The 25,312-nt window shown below is 39.6% G+C and overlaps 1 protein-coding gene across 4 annotated transcripts in view; it reads left to right on the top strand.

The window, feature by feature from the left end:
* Positions 1–24,531, top strand: part of LOC113098438 (protein quaking-A) — a 68,719-nt gene extending 44,188 nt beyond the window's left edge. Inside the window, exons 4-8 of one of the 4 annotated variants that reach the window (XM_026263511.1) lie at positions 1,712–1,855; positions 17,282–17,369; positions 18,958–19,356; positions 22,171–22,245; positions 23,255–24,531. In XM_026263511.1, coding sequence (XP_026119296.1) covers positions 1,712–1,855; positions 17,282–17,369; positions 18,958–19,356; positions 22,171–22,245; positions 23,255–23,271 — 723 coding nt within the window. In that variant the 3' untranslated portion in view covers positions 23,272–24,531. Of the gene's footprint in view, positions 1–1,711; positions 1,856–17,281; positions 17,370–18,933; positions 19,357–22,170; positions 22,246–23,254 lie in introns of all 4 variants that reach the window. The other 3 variants (XM_026263510.1, XM_026263513.1, XM_026263512.1) reach the window with 3 other exon arrangements.
* The last annotated feature ends 781 nt before the right edge of the window (positions 24,532–25,312 follow it).

Genomic DNA, 25,312 nt, shown 5'->3' with positions numbered 1-25,312 from the left:
GTAGTTATCACCATAATATTGTTGTGTATTCTTTCAGGTCATGAAAATGATCAATTTGACAAATTTGAAACTGCCCTAATGGACACATTGACTTGTGTTGTATGCTTGTGTATGTGTGATCATTGCCATAGTAACGGTATCCATGGCAGTGCTGTAGAAAGTGGTGTCATAGGCACTCTACAGGGTCTCAGTCAGTGTATTAGTAAGCATGTCAGGTGGACCCTTCTCCTCCCCGCTGAGATCCAGCACTCTATGCTCGTTTGTGAAGCAGGCATGCTAATTGAGGTGTCTGAATGAGCAATGATCTGAAAGCATCATGGAAAACATGGAGGGGGAGGGACAGAAGCCGACATTATAACTTGTAATCAATGTGAACAAGAGGCGGTTAGGGCTGGTCAAGTGGTCTTTAAACTACTTTACCTTGGAATCCTGTCTTTGTTTTACTGATAGTTTCAGGCATACAGAGTGTGGGATTGGAAGTGGATCAGCTTAAAAATGCTTTTAGCATTAATTGCACCATCCATAACTTTAAGGATAGAGTGCTATCTTGCTATGTTACTGTAGAATTGCTTGTAATAAAGAAATGTACACAAGTGCTTGGTGTCCTATATCACCCAGCTTTCCTTAAAAGTAATCTAAAGAGGGCATATCTTTTTGTGCAGATTTAAAAATAGTGAAAGTTCTTATTTTTTTTATATATATATATATATACATATATATATACATATATATATATATATATATATATATATATATATATATATACACATATATATATATATATATATATATATATATATATATATATATATATATATATATATATATATATATAATTTATTTATAATTTATTTATTTAAATGCGTTTTTGATTTTTCAGTCTAGTAATGATTTTTTTTTTTATGTGTTTTTTTTTTATGGTGGCGATTATTCACCAGGGTGGCTGGTGAATAATCGTATTAATTATTTATTTTTACCTTTCATCCATCAGATTTGTAGTGCTTCGTTGCGCAATATGATCTGTCAGTCTCGTGTGAGGTCATGAAAGCTTGGTTGGTGGGTAATTGTTGGATATGAAAAAGCCCCACCCTCAAGAGTGTGAAGCCTTTTTCTTTATTCAGTTTAGCACCTCGTGACTTCAGATGGCTCTACCCTAGCATAAGGGCTTTCTTTTGAGGCCGCTGTTAACAAGCCAATGAAACGGTCATGCACACCAACTGCAGGCCGTTTTAAATGATGGAAGGGAGAAAAAGGGCTCAAAGGGCTTCTTTGCTTTTCCTGTTCTGCTTAAAATTCTTTCTATATCTTTTTGGCCTCCACTTAAGTGCATTACACTTCATTGGACTTCTATTAGACAAATAAAGTCTGTCATTGGCTGGTTTTCATTTTTAATGTTTTATTTACATTTTTTATTTATTGCTAATGAAAATCAATATTGTGTTCCAATAAGCGTTCTACCATACATAAAATGAATGACAAAATATGAACCAGAAATTGTCATTTTTACAGTAATTTTTCTGCCTCTAGCAGCTAACAGAGTTATTGTAAATGTAGTGGTGAGTATTTTACTCCCAACACATGGTTAATGTGCTCTGGGTAATAGCTGCTGTTTGAAGAACATAGGTCTTTAACTTGCGGGCTGTCGTCTATGCAAAGAAAATGTCATACTCTCTCACACTGACTCTTCTCTCTCATTGTCTCCATTTCTCAGGAGGAGCAGAACAGAGGGAAACCAAACTGGGAGCACCTAAATGAAGAGCTGCACGTGCTGATCACAGTGGAGGACACACAGACACGTGCTGAGGTTAAGATGAGAAGAGCTGTCGAAGAGGTCAAGAAGCTACTGGTGCCTGCAGTAAGTTGCAAACATGCGTTTAAACTTACCAAATTTACTTGTGCAAGTGGAATATGATTGGTTACAAATTTTGACCCCTAAGATCTTCTCAGCCCGAGGCTTGTGCTTTGATGTAATGCAACAGCGTTAGATTTAGCAAAATCCTTTATGCTTGCTTTCTGATCTAGGTTTGACGCCTTTGTGCATATGGGCCAGATTTTAATCCCACCCCTGACCCCTGGCTTTGTTATTCTGCTAAATTAGATATTTCTATCTCAGTCTCCCAACAGAGAACATGGTGCTCTGCAACCTGCTTCCCACATGTTTCCGCTCCATTCCACCTTTCTATTCTCTGCTTCTCCGTTGATTGCCGCAGGGGATGGGGGCACTTAAGTCAGGGTCTCTGACTTCAGGCAGTTTTGCCTGCAGTGAACAGAATGGCTGGATAGCTGCAAGAGCCGGTTTCCTATCAGGCAACATGGTGGAAATGCTTCGACCCACTGAAACCTGGCCAGAAGCAGCTGTTCAGCCAAGCCATGTGCCTCTCGCTTCAATTCAGAGTGGTACATGGAGTCATTGGCGTTCTCTGACTGCTTTCAGGCACTCGTTCTCCCCTGTTTCTTTGTGCAGTGTTTTTTCCTTCTCTCTCTAGGTCAGAATCCCCACATTTCACCTCTTGTTTGGGTATTTTTCCCCCTTCCTTTATGCTCATATCTCTTTTGTTTTGTTTGAGTGAGGAGGCCTTATACCCTCCACACACATGCACAAGTGTACACGCGGATGCTAGTCAAAGAAAACAAACATACACAGCCGACTGAGTGTGAGTCATTCTGTACCAAGTGCGTGGGAGATGAGTAAATGGCTACATGCTCTCTCCAAATTTTCACTCCGACCTTATGCACCCCTGAGATCAAAGTCATTCTCACAGTGTATATCATCCTTTTGCCATAAACACACACACACACACCATGCTCAGGCTTTCAGGAGGTCTACTCATTTGTTTCATTAATTGTTGCACAACACTTTTGGACTTTTATATAAAACTGAAAGCTTTTCCATTTCTTGACAAGTTTGTATAAATATTAGTTATTTTGAGGTGACACTTCCTGTTGCAAGTTTTTGACGCTTTTATTGACTTGCTTGTAGTAATGTGCGTGTTATCATGGCACAGGGGTGAGTAAATGATGACACAATTTTCAATTTTGGCTGATCGAGCTATCCAAGTTTTGCAGTACAGATAAATCTCCTCTTAAACATGCTCTTAAACATGGTTTTCCAGCTGGTTCTGTGTGTGACAGATTGACTGTCCTGCCCTTTATCACGCAAAGCTAAACTGGATTAAATGACAAACTGTCCATCTCAGCCCGTGGAGTCTTTAATGAAGGATATCTTTGGCTCATTTAGAGGCATGAAATTGTCTTATTAAATACATCATAAAGCAGATGAGGTCACAGTCTGTTTCCCCTCGGCTCTCTTCATTTTTTCATTGTGGGAAGGATTTGATTTGTTAGGGCAGAGAAAGGGGGTGCAGTAGCATCTCGGAGCTCTCCAAAAGAGGCTCTCTGTTTTATAAACATCGGCGATTTATTGATTTTTACCTACCTTGAGAGGTAGCTAGCACATTACCGCAAGAATCTGTAATCCTGGCTCGGGCCCTGAAGAGTTGCCACGGCCGAACGGTTCCCGCTCGCAGAGACCAAATTGAAATTTTCAGCCTTGCTCAAGGAATCAGTTCCACACACAGCATGTGAATGATCATCAGACTCTGGGAGAGTGCATGAACGGCATGCACACGCACACACTGCCTCAGAAGCCAGGGTAAGAAGGGGGTGATTGAGAGATTCAGCTGAAAGACCCTGTGAACTTTTCAACTCCCATCGAGAGACCGAGGAAGAGGGAGACAACGAGAGAGATTTGAGTTGAAGGTGGGCTGGTAATGAAGGTAGTAGCGAGTGAGAGGATTAAGGCAGGAACGTAATGGAAGGAAAAAGATAAGAATCGAGCCACACTTTTACATGCGGAGCGCTTCCCCCAGTTATTCGGTTTCAGTCTTACTCGTCTTTTCACGTACCCTTGGCATCACACACATTTTTGATGCCATGCAGATTTTTAAATGTATTAATATCTGATAATTTAGTGCTCATTTTATTTTAAAGTGTTTTGTATTGTCATTTATTGGTTATTGGTCAGAAATGCCATTATCAGTGCATCCTTAAAGGGCACATAATATACACAGTTTCACCTAATTTCATCAGAGAGATCATAGAGTACTGCTCATTCAGATACAGACAATATCAATCATTCTAATCTCTCCGCCATTTTTGTTCTACTCGCTTCCAAAGCTTTCCGATGCTTTTCAGCGGTTTAGTACGACGTTCACTGGGGGGAGTATTGCGTATTACGGAGCTGGTTTCAACTGCCAGTGTGAAGGCGGGGTTAAATGTGGCTTGAGTCTGTTATGAAGTGCTAAAAAATTACTTGCTGTTAGAACATGCAGAATGTTTTTGCTAAATCCATCAGTGATTGAGAATGGTATTGATTAAAAATAAGCGATCTTGGCTAATGTCCAATTTAGAGTGTGCTGATTGAATGAGTAGAGCAAGCAGTGAGTGTACTTTTTAACGCACTTGTAACCAACAAGTTTAGGCATCGCCACCCATTCCATATATTCTAAATTTGTCCTGTAATAATTTGTCTGAATTGCAGATTAAATTTGTTTACTTTCCCAGTTTCTCAAGAACTTGGCCCAGTTTTTGAAGCACAAGAAAGCCACACTGATATTGGCAACTGTGCTTACGAGGCAGGTCTAATCTCCAACAGATTCAGTGACAAGCTCCGATGCTGCGAACAGAAGCGTTGTAGTCCATGGACACATCTACATATCAGATCCCTGTTAATTTAATTTACTGGTTTATACACCAGCCCATTTGAAGATGATCAGAGAATAAAACAGTACGATCCCTTCCTATGAAGTAATTAGCCTCTCAAATGTGTTAAAAACCTGACAAATTGGTTTTCTCATTGGGTGCTAAATCCACATTTGTGAAAGGTGTTGTGGATTTAGATGTTAGGAAGATGCTGTGTCTCAACTGCCAAGAGAGATTCTGTGCTACAAGGTGACATTCCTCATTTCCCCTCAAGGTGTGTGTTTGAGAGAGAGAGAATCCGTCTAACAGACCGCAGAAAGTAATTTCTAATGATTGACAATAGCTGTGTTGGTATGTGAAGTCAGTGTTAATCCTGCAGTCACAACATTCTCAGGGGCCCAGTGAACAGCCTTCTGGGAAAATGTTAGTTATTCACCCTAAATACCCTGCGAATGGTATGTATATTCACAGTACCGTACTTTCGCATGTCTGATCCCTGTTGGCATCAGTGCACTAGGGAATGATGGGAAATAGAAGCTCACACCTATGACATCTCATTAAGAATCTAGGCCACTATGTGTCCATTCCCTTTATCTCCGCTAATTAAAGTGGTGTGTCAAAATATTTTTCTGGGTTATTTTAGTGTCATCTTACATGGTCGGCCGCAGAAGCTAGGAAAGGTTTAAAATCAACGGTGGATGAAGACCACTTATTTAAATTCAATACTGTACTGCTAATGGTTTCTTTTGTCTAAACCCCTGGCTATAAGGAACATGTAGCATTTCAGTCTCTCTCTGTTCGGTTTTTGTCAGGGAAGCACTTCCTGCTAGATTGTGGCATATCGGTAGTAAAATTTTTGCCTCCAGACCTCAGTGACTTTGAAGCTTTACGTGGGTGCGAATAGCAGCTGCAGCCCAGCAGTCTGGCCCTTTCCTTTATTCTTCCTTTCTTATTGCTTTCCTTTTTCCAGCAATTCGTTTTAACACGGCTTGCACTAGGCAGAAATCAACTAGAGAACCAACTTGCTGCTTCCCGTGTCCTCCATGATGCTTCCAATATCTTAAAAGAACACAAAAGGGGGAAGGAGGTGAAGAGGAGAAATGGGGAGCTTTGCTCACACAACGCTTCCAGCATCTCTCCATGAATGGGCTCGTCCTTGCCTGTAACAAAGTGACTGGGTTAGCAGTGTTTGCACTGTAGCCTGAAGCCCTGTTCCCTTCTCTTGTCTCTTCCTTTCTCTCACACACAGCTTCTCTCTCTCACGGTCTCTCTTGGCACATCTTTTATCCCGTGTACTCCAATAACCATCACATTCAGCGCCTCTGTCAAGCACAATGAGTCCCTAATCTGGAGAGGTTTCAAGCCTCTCTGAGTTGTCATGGGTGCTTTGCATTTGTAATCTTTTCCCAATTCAGGAATGCAGTTAATTTCACACAGTACACCTTGTTATAGACCTTTCACTCACTCTGAGCCTCAGAGGAAAGGCTAGAGAGAGACAGATGGTGTATAATATACGACAGGCGTCTTGGATTGTGGGGTGTAACGTCTTCGTCAGCCAAATTGTCGGCGTCAGCTCGCAGGCTGTGTGTCTTGTGGAATGCTGCCTGAAACTAGGACAGTTCTGGGTGGCTAACTCTTCGTGATCAATAAACACCTTTTCTTGAACATGCATTATCACTCTCTCCTCCTATCAGGCCCATGTGACAAACCAGAACAAAATGCCATCTGCCTGCTTACTGTTGTTTCGGTATGTGTTGTGAGGATGCCTATCCAATTACAAATCATTCTTTGTTAAAAATGAAATCATTCTTCTTTTTTTTTTTTTTTGCTTGCTCTTTGACAACCTCATAATTTCTAGGATTCTATACACAAAAGAAAATTCTGCCACCATTTGTGATTGTTTGATTCCAAACCTGTATTTACTGTATTAACTCGGTAGAACACAAAATATGATATTTAGAAAAATCTTTCAGTGTTAAAAATCAATGGGGTCCAGAGTTGTTTTAGTTTATTGTATGAGTAAAACCATTATAGCATATTTTTTTGTGTCCCTACACACATGGGTTTGGAATGACATTTAAATGAACTATCCCTTGAAGCATGCAGCTGCATTTATCCTTGGAGTGACTGGAATTTGTCTGTATTGTACATGACTACTTCAATGCGGCTTGAGTTTCATTGGCTGAGATCATTGGAGACCTTGTAGGACAAAGAAATCGCTGTGAATGCAACCACCTGGGATGAGAGCCTCCTGAAATGCATGCAAGTCGCCCTGCAGGTCAGTGCAGCCGGTCCGAGAATGCTCTTGTGTCCCTGTTTTCAGTCCATGTGTCGCATCCGATCAGACTCAAGCCACAGCTGCAGGGTCTAGAGCATAGGATCATGGGTAATGTGAACATCCTCAGCCGTGTGCTTGTAAAAGCCCAGTGACCTGCCTTGCTGATGTGGCTTGCAGATAGCTTGAGAGACATCAGTGCTAATTGCTGCTCCTCCTGTAAGCGTTGGTACAAACAGAACAAGGGGCAGGGGACATACTGAAAGCATTGTTTTAATCTGCATATGCAGAGAAGTTGTTCTCTTCTAATAATTTATTGGCCGATATTAGAAATGTTAATTTATCTGTATTTTCAAGATTGAATGTATATTGGCCAGTACCAATCCAGTGTTCAAAAATATGGCTCTGGAACATTCTAGTCATCGACCAATATTTTTTTGTAGGGCTGCACCGAAATTTCGGCCACCGAAAATTTTTGGCCGAAAATGGCCTTTTCGGTTTTCGTCCGATAGACTTTTATCACCGAAACAACACGGCCGAAAATGTTGTGATGACGCAAACAGAAACCGCGACCTGCACGTGCACCTGCATAGCAAAGACCACGAGCTCCCCGCGACATTCACTTAACACCAGTGAGAACATTCTCTCTCTTCTTATTCCTTTATTCGCAGCACTAAAGCGTCTCCTAACAAACAGATTAAGACGGACCACGAAGTAAAAACAAAGAAAAGTACATATAGAGTCTGTAAGCACATGTCTCACTGAGATCTTTTCGGATCCTCTGCACTTCATCGCGAATGTGCTTGATCCGTGTTATAAAGACCATTACTTGGATGCGGAAATAAGGCAGCGCGCACGAGAAATGATCCAGGCCGCGCTGGATGCGGAGAACCCGCGTGGAGACGGAGAAGAGCCAAGCGCAGGAGACAGATCAGAGCGCAGAAAAAAGACTGGTCTCTGCACCAGATGAGTGCCATGCACCATCGTTGTCTGATATGTTCAGTGGAATTCTGCAAGAAAGTGCCTCAAATAATAATAATACGTTGGCTATTTTGTTCTTATACACACACACAAACATATATACATACATAATATCAGATTGTAGCCATATTTATGCTAGATTTTCTGCTAGATTTCTGCTTTAATTTGATAAAAATGTTTATTTATGCCCTGGCCCTATTTAAATACACTCTCTCAAATATTTCTCAAATGTCAGGCAGATGACAAGCTCAACTGCTCAACAGCTAGATGGTTATCTGTCTGAAGTCCCCATCCCCAGAAGTGATAACAGTCTTGCCAACTGGAGAAGTAATGCACTTTCTAGTCCTACATAGAAAAATTTCAAATGCACTTCACCTAAATGCACTTTGTTTTTATGAGAGAACTGTTCATTTTAAAACCTTTCTGCAGGCCAGTAGGCCTGTACATTATTATTAAATATACACATGAGTGGGATACATTTTTATTTTGAATTTTATTTTACACTGTGCATTGTTGCAATGTGCTTAATAAATATTTACATCATTTGTAATTATGTATTTTTATGTTTTTTTTTTAATAAGTTATGTAATTGTAATTATCTTTGAAACTTTAATATTAATTTATGCAATTGCAATGTCTTAATTTTAGTAAAGTTAGTACACGGTCATAGCAATAAATGCAATGGTACTAATAATTGGCATAATTTATTTCGGTGTTTCGGTTTCGGTTTTCGGCCTTGGTTTTCTCTTTTTCGGTTTCGGCCAAGAATTTATTTCGGTGCATCCCTATTTTTTTGTTTGTTTTGTTTTTTGTAAGGTGATGCCGATATCTTGGAAAGCAAGGGGCTGATATAAAGCAGATATGTTTTTACATATTAGGGCTGTCACTTTTAGTTCGAAAATCGATTGCACAATCGATCGGATCAACCAAAAAATGTTTTGAAATGAAAATAGGGAATCGATTTTAACCAAATATGTACACTATTAATTTTGAAATAATTAAACAATTAAAAATGTAGATGTAACAAAACTCACAAACAAGCAGAAAAAGAAAATAAAGAAATCCGGAAGTGCAGTATGCCTTGCGAAAGCTAGACCGAAAATACCAGCAATTTTACACGCCTATAAGACCCAGTGATGTTGTAAGCGACCTCTCTGCGTTCACACCAAACGTGAATAAGAGCGTCTGGCGCCAATGATTTCAATGTTAAGTCAATGTAAAGATCCATTTACGCGCGTCTGGAGGTCTCGTGGCGTGGTAGACGAGAATTCGCCTCATTCGCGCATCTAGTGCTCTCTTTTACGTTCATCCATTATTTGACGTTGAAAAAGGAAACTTCTTTCTTTTTTTTTTTTTTTATACGATATAACTGTCGACCACTAAAAAATTTCAGAGAGCTTTTTTTCTTGAAGCATTGACCGAGATGATTTTCCATCATCTGATGTTAGTATGGTAGCTGGTCCTGGCAGTTCTGCAGTTTTAGTACTAGCGTCCCCAAGAGGTGGAGACGGTTATCCTTCTATGCCATGTTCGGCTTTAAAAAGCAGCTGTCCTCTTTTACTTTCTGTGGTCTTCTTGATTTGAGCCATGATTTGCACCCCAGGCTTACTGACCACCAGAACCGCAACAGGAGAAGGCTTCTCTTGGGGTCTGTATGCTAATCCAGCCTTTGCTGGCAGCAGCTTCAAACGCTCTGTTGGACTGGCAGTTCGTCGACTCACTGAGCAGAATGGAAAGAGCAGACCCAGAATAGACAGGGATTTACTGTGTGCCTATTTTCACCTGAGCACCTGCCATTTTAAAGGCACAAATGCAAGCATCGATGTGCGAAGTGAACCACTTCACACAGTGCAATGGGATTTGTCTTTTCAATTTCAGCTGATTTTCTTGGCGTAACAAGTGTCACTACAAATGAGACCGTAGTTTTATAGAAAGAAAAATTTACTAAATCACATTTCTCAAACCATTATTTTAGATGCTCTCATCTGCTGTTAAGCTGTCTTGCTAATGTTAATCGCCGTTCTGAAGTGGAAGTTCTAAACCGATGCTGTAGGGAGCATTTTATTTAACTGCTCTGTTTTTTTGACTGTTCTATTAGAATGTCTTTTTATGATACTGATACATAATTTACAAAGACAGGCATCGTTGTGTGCTTTTGGGTTAATGCCACTTATCTCGGCTAGTGAACATGCGGTCTCGTTAAGTTGTTGTTCTCTCTGGGATTTCAGTTGCCAACTCTTCACAGACTGCTATGGCCTTGTAAAGTGCTCCAACAGTGACCCTGAGGGCCTCCCAGTTATCGGCTAACTACACATTTCAGAGTACACTGAGCTGCATAGCAATGCGCAACTGCAGCATTTAGCTGGGATTGAAGTGGTGCTATCGTTTTCAGTGTCCTTCCACTTCTATTTAAACAGGTAACGTAGATTCAAAAGAAATGATGCGATTATTTGCAACAAACCAAGCTTTTTAAGTTCGTGTGACACAATCTTTTTAGTCTACACTTATGCCAGCCCAAATTAGCTGTTGCAGCACTATTGCAGGGGAAGAGCAGGTGGCCTTGACCCAGGGTAGGTGCCCTTCTGTTAGGTAGAGCTCAGTTCAGTCATGCCACCTCCCTTCAGACCTTCTTGCTCTCTCTGCGGGTTTCTATTTAATCTGCTCACTTCAGATGAGGCTCAAGAGCTTGAAGTTCTCAAACTTGTACAGTCAACTGATTGACTTTTAAAAGTGTGACAAGGATTTTGAGCAAGTTGCAACATTAGGCCCAAGAGAAAACATACAGAGTGAAGGCAGAAATGCTGATGCTGATAATTTAAAGGATTTTTTGTGCAACCCTTTGTGATTGGCAAAAGGTTTTTCTACAGCAGTTTCCCTTTCTGACTATAGCTGCGCCAAACTGCCAACAGAAAGCTTTTGGAAAAATATTTACTCAATTGTGCAGAAACTAATAGATGCTTTTTTTTATTATTTTTATTTATTTTAATAAGATACAGAGCTGCTTTAATTTCCTGAACCTCTCCAATCCTACACCACCTAAAGCCCCTTTCACACTGCATGTTGGAAGCTTCTGTAAAAAAGCTTCTGTGTGAAAGCAAACACGTCATGGGATGGATTCCGGCATTGAACCCGGGTCGGGGACCTAGTAACATTGCCGGGTTTAATCCTGGGACGAGCGCTGTGTGAACAAAAGCCAGATCTAATGCCGTGTCGTAGTGATGACGCACGGTATCGTGCGACTCTTTTACTGACTGTTTTGAAGGAAGATCAACGTTCGCGACAAAAAATATGTGCAAACTGTAATGAACCAGAGATCAGTTAGTTCCTCAATTTCTGCGCTGATGCAGTGATCGTTCTTTGGCTTCAGTGGAAGTATAACATTCCATAACATAACGTTTTCGACTAGTACATTACATATAACGCCCTGATGTCACGTGTCATTACGGGACCTTTACATATCCCGGGTAATCACTGGCAGTGTGAAAGGGCAAAATCTAGCGACCCGGGAACAATTGCTGGAACACTTTTCCCGTGTATTTGCCGGAATCGCAGTGTGAAAGGGTCTTAAATGGAAATCTTGGAATGCTTCTGCCAAAGAAAGCAGACAAAAGTAAATCTGTAATGTTAGCAGGACTTATTGTCACATTGATGATCTGAAAGTTGGATGCACAATATATCTGTACCATATTTGTTAACAGTAATAATTAAACACTAAACTGCCTAAAACAATTATGAAAATACAATAATCAAGATAAAACGATTATTGCACCCCATTCCGCCCCCTTTTGCAGCACTGTGCTTTCATTTTTCCATAAACCCAATTTCCCGTGCAAATCAGTAAAATTATGTAATGTGACTATTGCAAAATGGGGCGTTTATTTGTCCTTTGCTTTTTCATTACTGACAGTTTAGTTTTAAGGACTTTTGTTTGAAATTCTGCTGGTCTCTACAATGTAGATGTCATAGCAACTTTTTTTTATAGGAAATGCATATTTAATATGTATCACTATCTTTAAACTAATCACTTTTATGAAGTTTTGGTCGTATGGCCCCTTCATAAGTGTTAAATAATTGTGATAACAATATTGACCAAAATAATCGTGATTATGATTTTTGCCATAATAGAGCATCCCTAATCAACAGTCTCTGTGTGACACATCTTACTCTTATTGAGTTGGATGCTGAAATGACAACTAATCATGACCCTAAATAAAGAGTCTGAATGGGTATTGGTTATAAACAGAACTTGTTTTTGAAAGAGGCATAAAGTCAACTATAGTCTTTGAAAAGTTCAAGAGTTCATCCCCAAGCTCTACTTCCTTTAACAAGCTATCTGGATAAATAGCATAAACCTCTTAGTTTGCAACCTGTCTCTAGAGGTTAGTGCAGCCCCTGCCTATACTGAAATCAGTTGGCTGTAATCGCTTCCTGGTTCCCGTAAAAGAACCCCTGCGGACATCAGTCCAACTGCATTTCCTTTGAACAGGCCACTAATCCTTTTACTTTGGGGAGAATAGCTACACACTGAAACACCAGTGTTTGTACGCTAGCCTAGCCTCTGCGCTCCCACCCCTGTTACATGGAGTCTGGGCTAATTATCCGCTCATTCAGAGTCAGCCGGGCACAGGGACCTCTATGATCAGCCCTGGCATCTAGAGAATCCTCTCGAAATCTCGTGGAGAGAGCCAGCAATGGATTCCTTTCATCTTCTTGCATTGTTTTGGAGCGGGCAAAACAGGATTGTGTTAGGACATACGGTTTCAGTTGTAGACACTGCATAATTTTGGTTTGCATGTAGAGCATTTTAACCCTCCTATCTTATGCCACAGTTAGTTGAGTCCATAGGCAGGAAATGTCCAAGTAGCTGGTGTGGTTTGAGAAAAGTTTATGGTTTAATTAGGATGAGTTTATCCTGACCTTCTCTAGGAGCTTTTTTAGTTGCAATTTGGTCGAATACATCTCCATTATTCTTCATTTGTAATCTCCCGTTGGTAGTACAGTGTGTCCTGAAGTCAGCAAAACCAAACAAGTATGTGTGTGGATTGTTACTTTCACCTGCAATATGTTTTCCAATTTTGTTCAAGCAAAACATATTTTCACGCAGAATGCATTGGTATATCAGCCTCTGTGCCATCTGCTTGCTAATATATTGGCCCTGGCCCCACAGAGCAGTTTGGCTATCACAGTAGAGACCTTGACTGCACTGGCCAACACTTCATTTCATGCATTTGCTTTGCAGCTGCTAACCTTGACTGTGAAGTAACCTCTGCTTGGCCATTGGGAAAGCTCTGTTTTCAAATTAGTCTCAATATGGTCCATCAATCCCCACTGCATGTTCAAGGGCCAGTCATAAATGTGCTGATTTTATTGGGATTTGCAGGTTTATTTATTCAGACCTTTTTTTTCCTAAGCTAATTCATTCCTTCCCATTTGCCCCTGACACCGAACACAAGGTTAAGGGAGTTGTAAAGCAGGCGAGGTTCCGTCACAGCCCAGATCTAGCAGCATAGGGAGAACGCGTTTCAGCTTTGACTCTCAAATCTCGGAATCTGATGCAAATCCGGCGGTATTTAAACCTCCAGATCAGCCTTCCCAAATCCTTTCAAGATATTCTTGGCTCGATTGGGTGGCATTAAAGGATCATGGGAGCAGAACAAAACATCATCTGGCAGTGAGAGAGGAAGAGTGGAGTGGAAATTTAGAAAGTGAGAGAGAGGAGTGCAAGTCAACTGAAGGTTTTACAATGTGTTGCAGCAATGGAAATCATGGATCACATTAACGTTCCCTCTGTTTTTGCACTCCTCCCTCCTCATCTTCTGTTGTGCTTTGTTTGTTCGCTCGCTCTGATATCTGTCCTCACATCCTGCTATGGCGATATCCAGTGTGATCCCATATGGATGCCTTTGTCCATTGCATCTGTTACAGCTTTTAAAATACAGTTATCACTTATAAACCTGGCCTACATATTATATGGTTGTCATTTTGCAGACCTTTTTATCCGGAGCGCTGTACATGACACATTGTGTCTCTTATCCTAGGGTGAAAACTGCTCCGGTCAAACCTGCCAAATTTAACATTTTCAAGCCCAGTGATGTAAATGCTTGGATGTATTGAAATTAGGTGCACTGTGAGAATTCCCCTCATTTTCAATGCCATCCATTACTATGTAAAAATCCTTGTTCATGACCTTTTTAAGGGCGTGATATTTTTCAAATAAAGAAATCAATATATAATAAATACAGTTATTGATTACAGAAGTTAAAGTATTACAGCATTTTAATTTAATTTAATTTTATTTTATTTTGCTGATGGTACATTGAGGATATTTATGGCTCTGCTTTCAGGCCACTTTTTTCAGCGAATGTCCCTAATGAAGTCAATTGAATTACCATCACAAACCAGGTACGACTTAATGAAAGAAATGATTAGGAGTTTTACTCAATCTCAGTTTTAGTTGCATTCAAGACAGCTGCCGAAGTGTATACAGGGCTTTACCTCTACGCAGTTGACAAGAGAAGGCTGGTGTAACTGCTTGTCATATGCTGTAATCTCTCTACGCTGGCTGGGTTACTGTTTAAGTTCACACTAAAGCTTTAATGATGCAATAAGGGTTCTGAATCATGTAGATTGTGGTTGGTTTGGTGGCAAGGGTGGAGTTCAATATTTATATGGTAAAGGGAACTTGTGAAGAGCTGAAAGTGACAGGTAACTGTAATAAGTCCTGAAAATACTTAATGTCAAAAATAGCTTTCTCTCTATTTTTACTGTCGCAATATTCTTATATTGGCTCTATGTAATGTTTCTCTCCAAAGTCTTCAGATAAAAATGCATGTTTCACTAAAGGACATAAGCACGTGCTGGTGGACACAAGCCATCTCGCAGATCTACACTGAAGAAGGAAATGGATTTGGAAATGGCTGTAAACATTTTATTATGGAGAGGAAATGCTGTCTTCTGTGCGTGTAACAAAATTGATGTGCTCTCAAGCTCTGCTGTCACAGTCTAGCGTCCCGTGTCCTCCCCCACGGCCAATGAAAGCTGCTTCACTCCGCTGCCCTTACAAATAGACCCCATTGATTGAATCTGATTCCTGTGGATAGAGCAGGATTATTGAGCAGCCCTCCCTGATGTCTCACACCCAGAGTGTGTGTGTGTGTGGAAATGTTCTCTCGGTGTCAGCTTTTGTTGCTTAAATCAGAGGAACGTCTCTCCTGAGCCTCCCCCATCTGATGACACACAGCTCTCTGGAATCACCGCACTTTCTTTATTTCCTTCCTCCCTTTCTAGCCTAGGAATAATCTATGCATTTTTTTTTTTTTACGCACATCCTGAGAATGCTTCTAGCCCTGGAGGAAAGAAGCAAAGAAAGCAGATGTTATAAAAAATTAAAATCTGGCCTGACCTCAAACGGTAATGTCCACTCTACGGTGACTCTGAGAAACGTCGTCATCGGCCCTCGAAGGAAGTCTGTGCTCCACTAACCCCAGTGTCATGGCAGGCCGGTGGGAAGTTACTCTTAGTGACCAGAGGCACTGCAGCCTCATTAAATACCCTGCAGAATCAGCCAGAAACAAAGTCTTCATTTGTGAGACGAGAGAAAATCGACTCCATCTGCTTTCATGGCCACCACTGAGATGTTGTTTGGATTTAGAGCTTTAGAGCTGTGCCAACCACACAAAGTCATGCTCAGCAGAAATGAGTGTGATAGTTTATGGTGTTGGGGCTTTTTCGAGTCATTTATCCTCTGCCTCACCCCTCTTAGAGGAATTTATAGGCACGATTGCCCCAGACCTTGATTTCCTTCCTTGCACTGACCCTCTACTTTAATCTGCTCTAATACAGGAGCTGATGCTTTTGTTTGTTACAAGTTATTATGGATAATGGTTTTGTTTTTCCATTACAATGGGTTATATAATGTTAGATGTGGTGATCGCATTCTCTTCTGCTTCTCGTTTCCTCCTTTTTTCTGTTTTTAATCAAATATTGTAACTAAAACTCAATCTGAAAAGTAACTATTCTAAAGCTCTCATATAATGAATTAGTTCAATGTCACATTGTACTCTGTGCATATTATTTTTTTTAATCTCTCTTATTTCTCTTTTTATACATATGTATGTACTAAATCTCTTGGTGTTGTTTTAAGATTTGCAGCAGAGGGGATGATTTCCAGCAAATGGCATACATTAATAGGTTAAAGTGCCCCATTATGGGTAATTAAAAGTTCATATTTTGGTTTTGGGAGTCCCCAACAACAGGTTGGCATGCATGCAAGGTCAAAAAACACTTTCATTTCTCTTTTATAATATGCATTTATTTGAAAATTCACAAGACTAATCCCAGGTGAAACTCGTGAAGGACGGAGGTGATTTTCACCAGTCAGGCTCAGTAGTTATTAAGTGGACGAATGAAGAATGTTTTCCTCACTCTTGCTTCGATTAGCCGGAGCCCACTTTCTTTTGTTCTGTCTTCACATGAGTGGTGTTATTGTAACAAGCTCATAGATGACTCTTCATTGGCTCTCCACAAGCTCTTCAGATGTGAAGGGTTCAAACAAAAGCTTCACTTTCTAGAAGAGAATCTTTTGTGTCTGTATCAAGTTACTAAAGTGCTCAGGAATGAGTGAGTCGTTCTGATTGAGGAAATTACTCAGGGTTTCTCTCAGCTTTTGAGTCATGTGGATCATGTAGAGTTGTACTAATCTAGAATTGTGTTATTTCTGCAGTCAAATTCCCTTAAGAGCAACTCTCACAATACCACTCAATAATGGTGTCTGTCAAAGTAGTTTATCATTTGATGTGTGCTCTCCTAAGGAAACTCTGAAACACCATGAGAAGTTAAAGGTGTCCCATCCCTCCAGTGTGTCTGTAGCTTGATGTATAAATCTGAATTAAGCTCATTTCTACTCCCTCTTTCTCTCTCCCTTCTCCTCCTCTCTGCAGTTGAAACTACAAGTCCCTTAGTGGGTTTTTTTAGTCGCTCTGCATTTGAGAGATCTCATGTTTGGTTTACTCTCTACTCTTTCTTAGTAATTGAAATATTTCTTTCTCTTGGTCTAGAAGCACAAAACTTCTAGTTCCTGCTAAGAGTAGATATTTATCAATATGTTAATATAATTAAATTTAATGATTTTTTTTCTTCTAGTTTATTTGATTTTTATGAATCACACTTTTTAAAGTTGCATTCCCCTTTTAAATTGTATTTGATTTTATTCACTGCATTTTTATTATTGAAAGCTGATTGTCCCCTTTTTCAGAATGAATTCTGATTGGTGGTAGGTTGTGTGAGTAATGAAGTTCTCTTTGATTTATCTCTTTCTTATTGTAGGCAGAAGGAGAAGATAATCTAAAGAAGATGCAGCTGATGGAGCTGGCCATTCTGAACGGAACATACAGAGACACCAACATCAAAACGTGTAAGGAGACACATCAACCGCTAGACGCTTGGGAACTTTATATAAGAAAACTCTTCAAAATAAATACAATTGAACATCAGCATATCCAAAAGAATCTCCACATGAAACTAGCTATTAGGGAATAATGCGAGTTCAGCTGTGATTTTGTTGCATAGTGACTAAAGAGATCGGTTTAAATGCTTACACAGACAATCACACCCATATTTGTTTGGACAGAGCTTACACACACAATATCAGATCACAACCAGCCATAATCCATCTCTTATATCCATCCTTAATCCACATGTAAATCCACACATACACAGTGACGTTGTTTTCTGTGCTGACTTACTCTGACCATAAATGAGCAATTAAAAAAAAAAACATTGTGCACCTGAGTTCATCAGACATAAGATGCTTGTTTTAACTCGAGAAAGAATCCTGTTCACTGCACACTCCTCTTGAAAACAACTGATCTTCTGCCCACAGTCTAGTATTTCTGTCTCTCTTTAATCCCTCTGTCTCTCCCTCTCTCTTTTTCTCCTTCTCCCTCATTTCTCCCACCTCCTTTCAAAGCGGTTCCAATTGCAATCACCGCTTGCATAATCTTGGTGTGGCATACAGAATAATTTTGCTGCATGATTGTGTGTTTTAGGTTGTCTTTAGGTCATAAACTTGTGTTATTGCTTAAACATATTTGCATATGATTCAGCCCATGTCATACATATTCATTAATGCAATGCATTTCCACACTGACATGAAGGGTTTTTATACTGATCTGTAAAGTAATATTTGCATGACTGCATTTATGATTGTATGGATTTATGTAAGTGTGCATGCATATTTGGGTATATATGACAGGGACATCTTTTTGGAAGAAACACATCTGTTTGACTTAAGTGCAGAATGTTCACAAGCACTTTAATTTTCGCCCCTATTGTGGTTATTTCCCCTCCACATCTGCACTAAATGTCCCAGTGGCAAATAGAGGTTTTGATTCATGTGGGAAAGCTTATGGCAATTTACTGGAATCAGTTCTAGAGAGTGCCCTTTAGAGTTACAGCGTTAAGAAATAACATGAGCATATTTTAACACAAACTGAAGTGCTGTTTCCTCTACATGCTGCAGGACATTGAGTTTAGATGTGCTGCTTTAAATCAGTTACTCTGTTGTGTATTAGTGATGATCGGTTTGCCCTGGTATGATCAATCATCAGTTCCTCCTTGTGTTTTTTATTTTGATTCATTTTTGTATTGATTTTGGTTGTGGGGGTTTTGTTTGCTTTAGAGTGTAATTTTTTTTTTGTGGTTCATTGACCATTGCATGGACTAATTTTCCTCTGTTTTTCCCCCTCCCTCTTTTTTTCCTCTTTTCGTGTACTTCTGTTTTCTTTTCCCTGCCTGTGCTTTTCACACTGTTTTTGTGCTTTCTGTCCATTTCTATATTCCCTTTCTGCTCTGAAAATTGTATACACCTTCACATACACAACCTCCTCCTATCGCTTTATCTCTCCCATTACTTTTCTCTCTGTGTCTTGTTCTTTTCCTTTCACTCTTTCTATCTTTCACTCTTCTGTTTATGGCAGCCACCCTTGCGTTCTCTCTTGCAGCAGCGGCAGCAGCCGCTCAAGGTCCGCGTCTGATCGCGGCTCCTGCAGGTCAGGTCCTCCCCCCATCTGCCCTCAGGCCCCCAACTCCGGCAGGGACCCCCATCATGAACCTCATTCGGCCCACTCAGATGGCCACCATGCTACCTAATGGCACCCCTACCCTGGTGCCCCCAACGCCAGACGGAGGCATTATCTACACCACACCCTATGACTACCCTTATGCCTTGGCGCCCACATCTCTGCTGGAATATCCCATCGAGCACAGTGGAGTCCTAGGTAAGCGGGTGTGGGGGCTTGGCACTTCACTCTTCGGTGCCCCACAAGAGGGTACTGTCGGGATGTTTTACGGGGGGATGTTCGATGGCTGGTCATCCGGCCCAGTTCAGGACTCACTGAGAGGTAAATATATAATGACTAGCTCGTGCTAGCAGGCTGGGTAACCCAGGTGATTAAACATTTGCCACTGAGACGGGTTGGGAAAGGGAACACTTCTCTGTGTCTTAAATGAGGTGTATTCATCTCTCAGGTTTTTTTTTTTGTTGTTTTGTTTTTTTGCTGCTGCTGTGTAAGAGCTCTTTTCTCAGGACACACGCACATATTCACACTCGCAGACAGTTGCGGCATGCTTGCTTGCACACATCTTTTTTTTTTTTTTTTTGGTCTCTTTCTCTTGCTGGAGGCTTTGTCAGGCAGGCTACTGGTGGTTCCCCTTGGATTTCTCCTGGCTTTTGAAATAATTTCTTTCGTCCCTGCTGTAGCAGGCCTTGGTACCAGTGGCGAGCAGCACAAAGAGAGAAAGAGCCCAGAGTCCCTTTGGGGATGTTCATTAAATTCTTCCACTCTTCTCACTGTATCCAGTTGTCTTATTTTTAGCCTTGTGATCTTGAGTGCTCGACCCTATTCAGAGAGAATTGTCCATACTCCCCTGCCTAGTGAGGCTTCTGCAAACACTTGTGAAGAAGATAGATAATAACCCAACATCATCTTTTACAGACTCAACATTTTTCATCAAAGAAATGTTAACATTTAGAAATCAAGTAAATGGAGATGGCGATCAATAGCTTGAAGTCATGTGTGCCAGCAGTCGATTGTTTTGCTTGAATAGCATTGGTTAGTGCTAGTCTTTGATTTGATGGAGGGATTTCTGAGTTAATTTCACTGGATGCTGTAGAGTTGGCATGTTTGGGTCTTCTGCTGTTCTGACAGTGCAGCGTTTCCACTTTTAAACTTAAATGCTCACAAGCTTAGCAGCCTTTTATTTACTTACAGTATCGATCCAACATCAAACCTCCTCCAGACCAGACCATGTTCTCTCTCACTCTTTCCCCTTTGCTTGCTCGCTGGGCTTCAGTGCAATCAGAAGTGATTTGTTGGATATCTGCTGTTCCAGCGTTGCATGTGGGCGTATACACACACACAGTTAGAGGGAACCATTAGCACTTCCTGAGTTAAAACATTTGTGTTTAGCAACTATTCTGTGATGATCCGTTTTTTTGTTGTTGTTGTTTTCTTTTACCCACCCGTCTCAAATCCTAGTACCTTGTGAGTCAAACAAATTACTATGTAATTTTAAGTTGTAATTTTTTTTTGTATGCATTTATTACTCTTGTTTTTTAAAAGATTTTCTACTTGATGTGTTGATATTGTGAATATGTATTATATGTGGAAACATTATATGCATAAATTTAAATATAGATGAGACTTCATGTAAAGCCTGTTTCACAGCTAGCCATTTCAAATTAAGATACATTTTAAATGGATCTCTTAAAGGGGTCATATGATGCTTTTTTTAAAGACCATTATTTTGTGTATTTGGTGTAACAGAATATGTTGACATGCTTTAATGTAAAAAAAAAATACATTATTTAAAATACTGTACATTAATGTAGGTCATCTATGCCCAGCCTCTCTCAAATGCATAGTTTTCTACAAAGTCCCTCCTTCTGACAAGCGCAGTCTGCTCTGATTGTCCAACAGTGCATTGTGATTGGTCGAACACCACAAGCACTCATCAGAAATGTAACGCCCCTTTCAATACTCGCGAGCTTCATCTTTCAAAATGAATGTAAAAACAGTTAATGTCCTTAGATTTACCATCAGTTCAAGTCTGAAAGGTGAACAGAGGGGTGTGACAGACACCATGATGAAGCTCATATGAGTCTGGAGTACACAAGCCACGGTTAAGATGGCTGACTCCACTGTGTGACCCTCTCTCTTGTGCGCGTGCGTGCACGCACACACACACGCACGCGCGCACACACAACTCAGCATTTGAACATTCAATAGCAAATACAAGAAAACACACAGTAGCTGATTCAGAAGCACCAGATTACCTCCTCTCCTAGGTTCACGAAACGGTCATCCATAAAATGCGTTGCTGTTCTGTTGTAAGTAATCCTAAAGATTCATAAATGCATCTACTTTCAGAAGGCCGAATATAGTGCTTTTGCTTTCACCTAGATACACACAGCATCTCCCTGACATGGCTGCTTCAACACTAACTGCGGTTACTGAAACCACACCTTCTTTCTTTGCGTCAATATTTGGGTGGCATTACGCAAATATTTCCAAAGACATGTGGGGGCGTGTTTGAATGAGACATTTTAGGGAGGCGTGGCAGAGTCTTAACTTTGATAAAGAATATCTCTTTGGATTTGAGACTGTAGGCTTTGCAACTATATATCTTCTCCATGCACCAATAGCTTGTAACACTCCAAAAGAGAAAGGAAAAATTAAAATCGCATCATATGACCCCTTTAAACAAAGATCAAAATCCAATTTGCTCTGTATTTCTCTGGTTTCTAGAGTTCTGCTCTAGCGTTATGGGGTCCACAGGCTTTACATGCATGTTTTGGTAACACTGTAGAAATAAGGTTTCATTAATGTTAGATAATGTATTAACATGAACAAACAATGAACAATACATTACTGTATTTATAAATCTATGTTATTGAAAAAAGTTATTCATTGTTTGTTCATGCTAACTCAGTGCAGTAATGTTAACGAGCACAATTTTTAATTTGAATAATGCATTAGTAAATGTTAAAAATAACATAAAGATTAATAAATGCTGTAGAAGGATTATTTTGTTTTTGTTCATGTTAACTAAAGTAGTTAACTAACATTAGCTAATGGAACCTTATTGTAAAGTGTTACCCATGTTTTTCTACTGGGCTGAACCATGTCTAACCCTATGGACCTGTTGTAATCTAGGTGCAATGGCTACTAAAGTGCGGCGACATGATTCAAGGGTCCATCCTTACCAAAGGATAGTGACCACAGACAGAGGTTAGTTAGATAAGATATTTCTATCTTTTTTAAATTCTTTGTGTTTATTATCTGAATGGAGACCATACATGTGTTTATACACTGCATATCTTTATTGGGGAAATGTTTACATATGAAGTGCCTCTGGAAACACTCAGGTTTGCGGAAATTTGAGACTGTAACTGAATTAAATTACATTTGTTTCATAGCTTTAAATAAATCAGTGCATTTCTTAACTACGTCTAGATCAAAAATACATTGGATTTTGTTTTTTTTTTGTTTTTTTTTGTGCGTTTCTTTTGTGTGTGTCTGTGTAAATCATTTTAAAATACAAAGGGACTGGAATAAGCTTCCATCGACAGCAAAGCCATTGGCTTTTGTGCTTAAGCTATTACCTCAATATATATACTTTTTAATATCTCAGGTTAAGCTCATTGGATTTTGTTTGTTCATCTGTTTAAATGTAAAAATGTATTTTTCACCCAATTATGTTTATACTGAAGGTACTATTTTTATAGCAGATGTATTTTTGAATCTTGTGTATACAGTACGTTCACTGAAAAATAAAGAAAAATAATCCAAAGCGATATTTCGCGACCTTTATTTGTTTATTTGCGTAACATAGCACTAGCTCTCTGATTCCCCCTCACAACTAATTACACTGTTCGTAACACGCATTTCGCCTCGAAACTAAAATGTTACTAGTTTTTGTTAGTTTGTTTTTGTTTTGTTTTTTAGTTTGTCTACGTGATACCTCTCTGCTTTTGTTTGTGGGATCATGGGGCATTTTAGCGCTTTAATTACATGTAATAACGTCCTGATTGAACGGATCATGATGTTATTGTGTCATGATCATAACCAGGTTTAGCCTGTGTTTGTCTCCTTGCCATGGAATTAGTGTGTTAAACAAAGATTGCATTCATTTTGCTGTTAAAATGATGTCATTCCAATCTCTTCTTGCTAACTAATATCTTTTCTACCTTTTTTTTTTTCTTTTCTTTTTTTTTCTTTTTTGTTCCTAACCACCTAGCCGCCACCGGCAACTAACAAATGAACTCTGAACTCTTCACCCAATGATGAGCCGCCCGAGCCTGCCTGCTGATCAGATTAACTGGTAATTGCCTTTTGCTAGCCTGGTGGACGCAGAGAGAGAGAGGCACCTGTCCGAGCAGTGATCCTAACATAAACCAACATAAAACACAACAACCCTCCATACCAACACATTGTGTAGCGATAACAACGATGATACTCTTTATTATTTGATGTTGTTTTTTATTATTATTTCTTTCTTTTTCTTTTAAAATCTGATTGGGTGAATTGTAACAGTGATGTTGCATTTCCCGAAAATCTGCACTGAAGTTTAAAAGCAATAAAGAAGCGTCTTCTGCTAATTCAGCCCTTAATACATTTATACGCAAAATAAATGTAAAAATAATAAAAAAATAAGAGTGAGAAAGAAATAGAAAGCTTGGTGACCCTAGTTTTATCAGTCATAATGATAAACGGGACATCAGCATCCAGATTGTCTATACGCTACCCAACCCATGTAATCTGTTACTATAAATCAGAAAAAGAAAAAGAAGGAAAGAAATCTGCACTCACACCAACTTGTGTATTTCCTGTCCTTCTCTGATGTAATCCTGTGTTTTTCACTTGATGAGTTTTACTGTGCTGACACATTCTGGGTGTGCCTGTCCAGCTGACTTAGAGCATGGCTACAATGACAGAATGCACAAAGCTTGGTTTGATTTCTTTCTGTTACTTCTCCCTGTTTCGTTTCCATGTATTTTATTAGCGTTCGGCAATACTTGCAGGTTTATATGTGCTGCTCATTGCAGAATCTGTGCCAGTTTAGTATGGGGCAGTAGGCAGAGTCAGGCAGGGCAAGAGATTTGGGGTGAAGTGTTTTTGGAATCTTCAGGATATTCAGGGTTGGACAGCTGGGATATGAACCGGAATCAGTTTACTGAACTATGCCATCCTAAAAACTCTCAACCCCTCCCAACATATAGTGCCTGAACTTTCTAAAATGTTTTCTTTGAATGAGCTCTGAGATTAAAGACAAAAAAAAGTATTATGTGTGCGCATTTAGCCAAAGGGTTTCCATTTAATGAATTTCATATATATATATATATATATATATATATATATATACATGAGTATGTATCCAACCGCCAAGGGTTCTGTCATTTTAGTCTAGAGTTTGAAAAGGTTTAATGTCATGCCTGTATCTGTTTGTTATAATAGCAAATCAAAAGATGGATGAAATGGTGATTAATTGTCCCACAAGACGCTAATTTCCTTGAGGGGGAATAAAAACTATGAACACTAAGATGAATGAAGTAGACAGAACGGGGGAGGGTTTAACCTCACTGCTGTATGTACACGTTTACTTTTTGTTTGGTGATTTTTCTAAATTTCTTATTTCTTTTTCTTTTTTTCTTCTCTATTTCTCTTCCCCCGTCCCACCTTCCAAAAATGTATACAACTGAGCTGAAACTACATGCAGGTGTTCTTGCCTTCATGAATTGAAATGTACGAGTGGGAAGCAACTGAGTTTAGATTTGTTTCCAGACCCGTATCAAATAGCCCATCCACAATGTGTCCTGCACACCCCCAGCTACTGAGCCCACTCTCAGTTCTGTACACCCCCTCAAAAAAAACATAGGATGTGAAAGCCATGTCTGCCTGTTCGAATTGCTTTATACATACATTATATATATATATATATATATATATATATATATATATATATATATATATATATATATATATAAAATGTATACAAATGTAGATATTTCATTGCATATTAAAATACCGAAAGATCAAAATTAGATACTTTTACAGGGTGCTGGAGAAGAAATATATATTTTTGCCAATTTTAGCTTTTTATACTTACACAGTTACAAAATATTAAACCTAATACAAAAAAAGTATATAATGTTTGTAGAATAGTACAGCGTAAGGTGGTAAAGAAATGTTGTGTGACTTTGGATATTATTGACCAGGAGGGGAAAAAAAACAGACCAGAATAGTCAAACCTTGGAATGTTGGAGGAATGATGTTAAAGGAGAGGAGAACAGTTAGA

The sequence above is a fragment of the Carassius auratus genome, unplaced genomic scaffold, assembly GCF_003368295.1.
Source record: "Carassius auratus strain Wakin unplaced genomic scaffold, ASM336829v1 scaf_tig00216558, whole genome shotgun sequence".
Lineage (NCBI taxonomy): Eukaryota > Metazoa > Chordata > Actinopteri > Cypriniformes > Cyprinidae > Carassius > Carassius auratus.
Note: the sequence above shows the minus strand (reverse complement) of the source record. Positions and strands in the feature narration are given on the sequence as shown.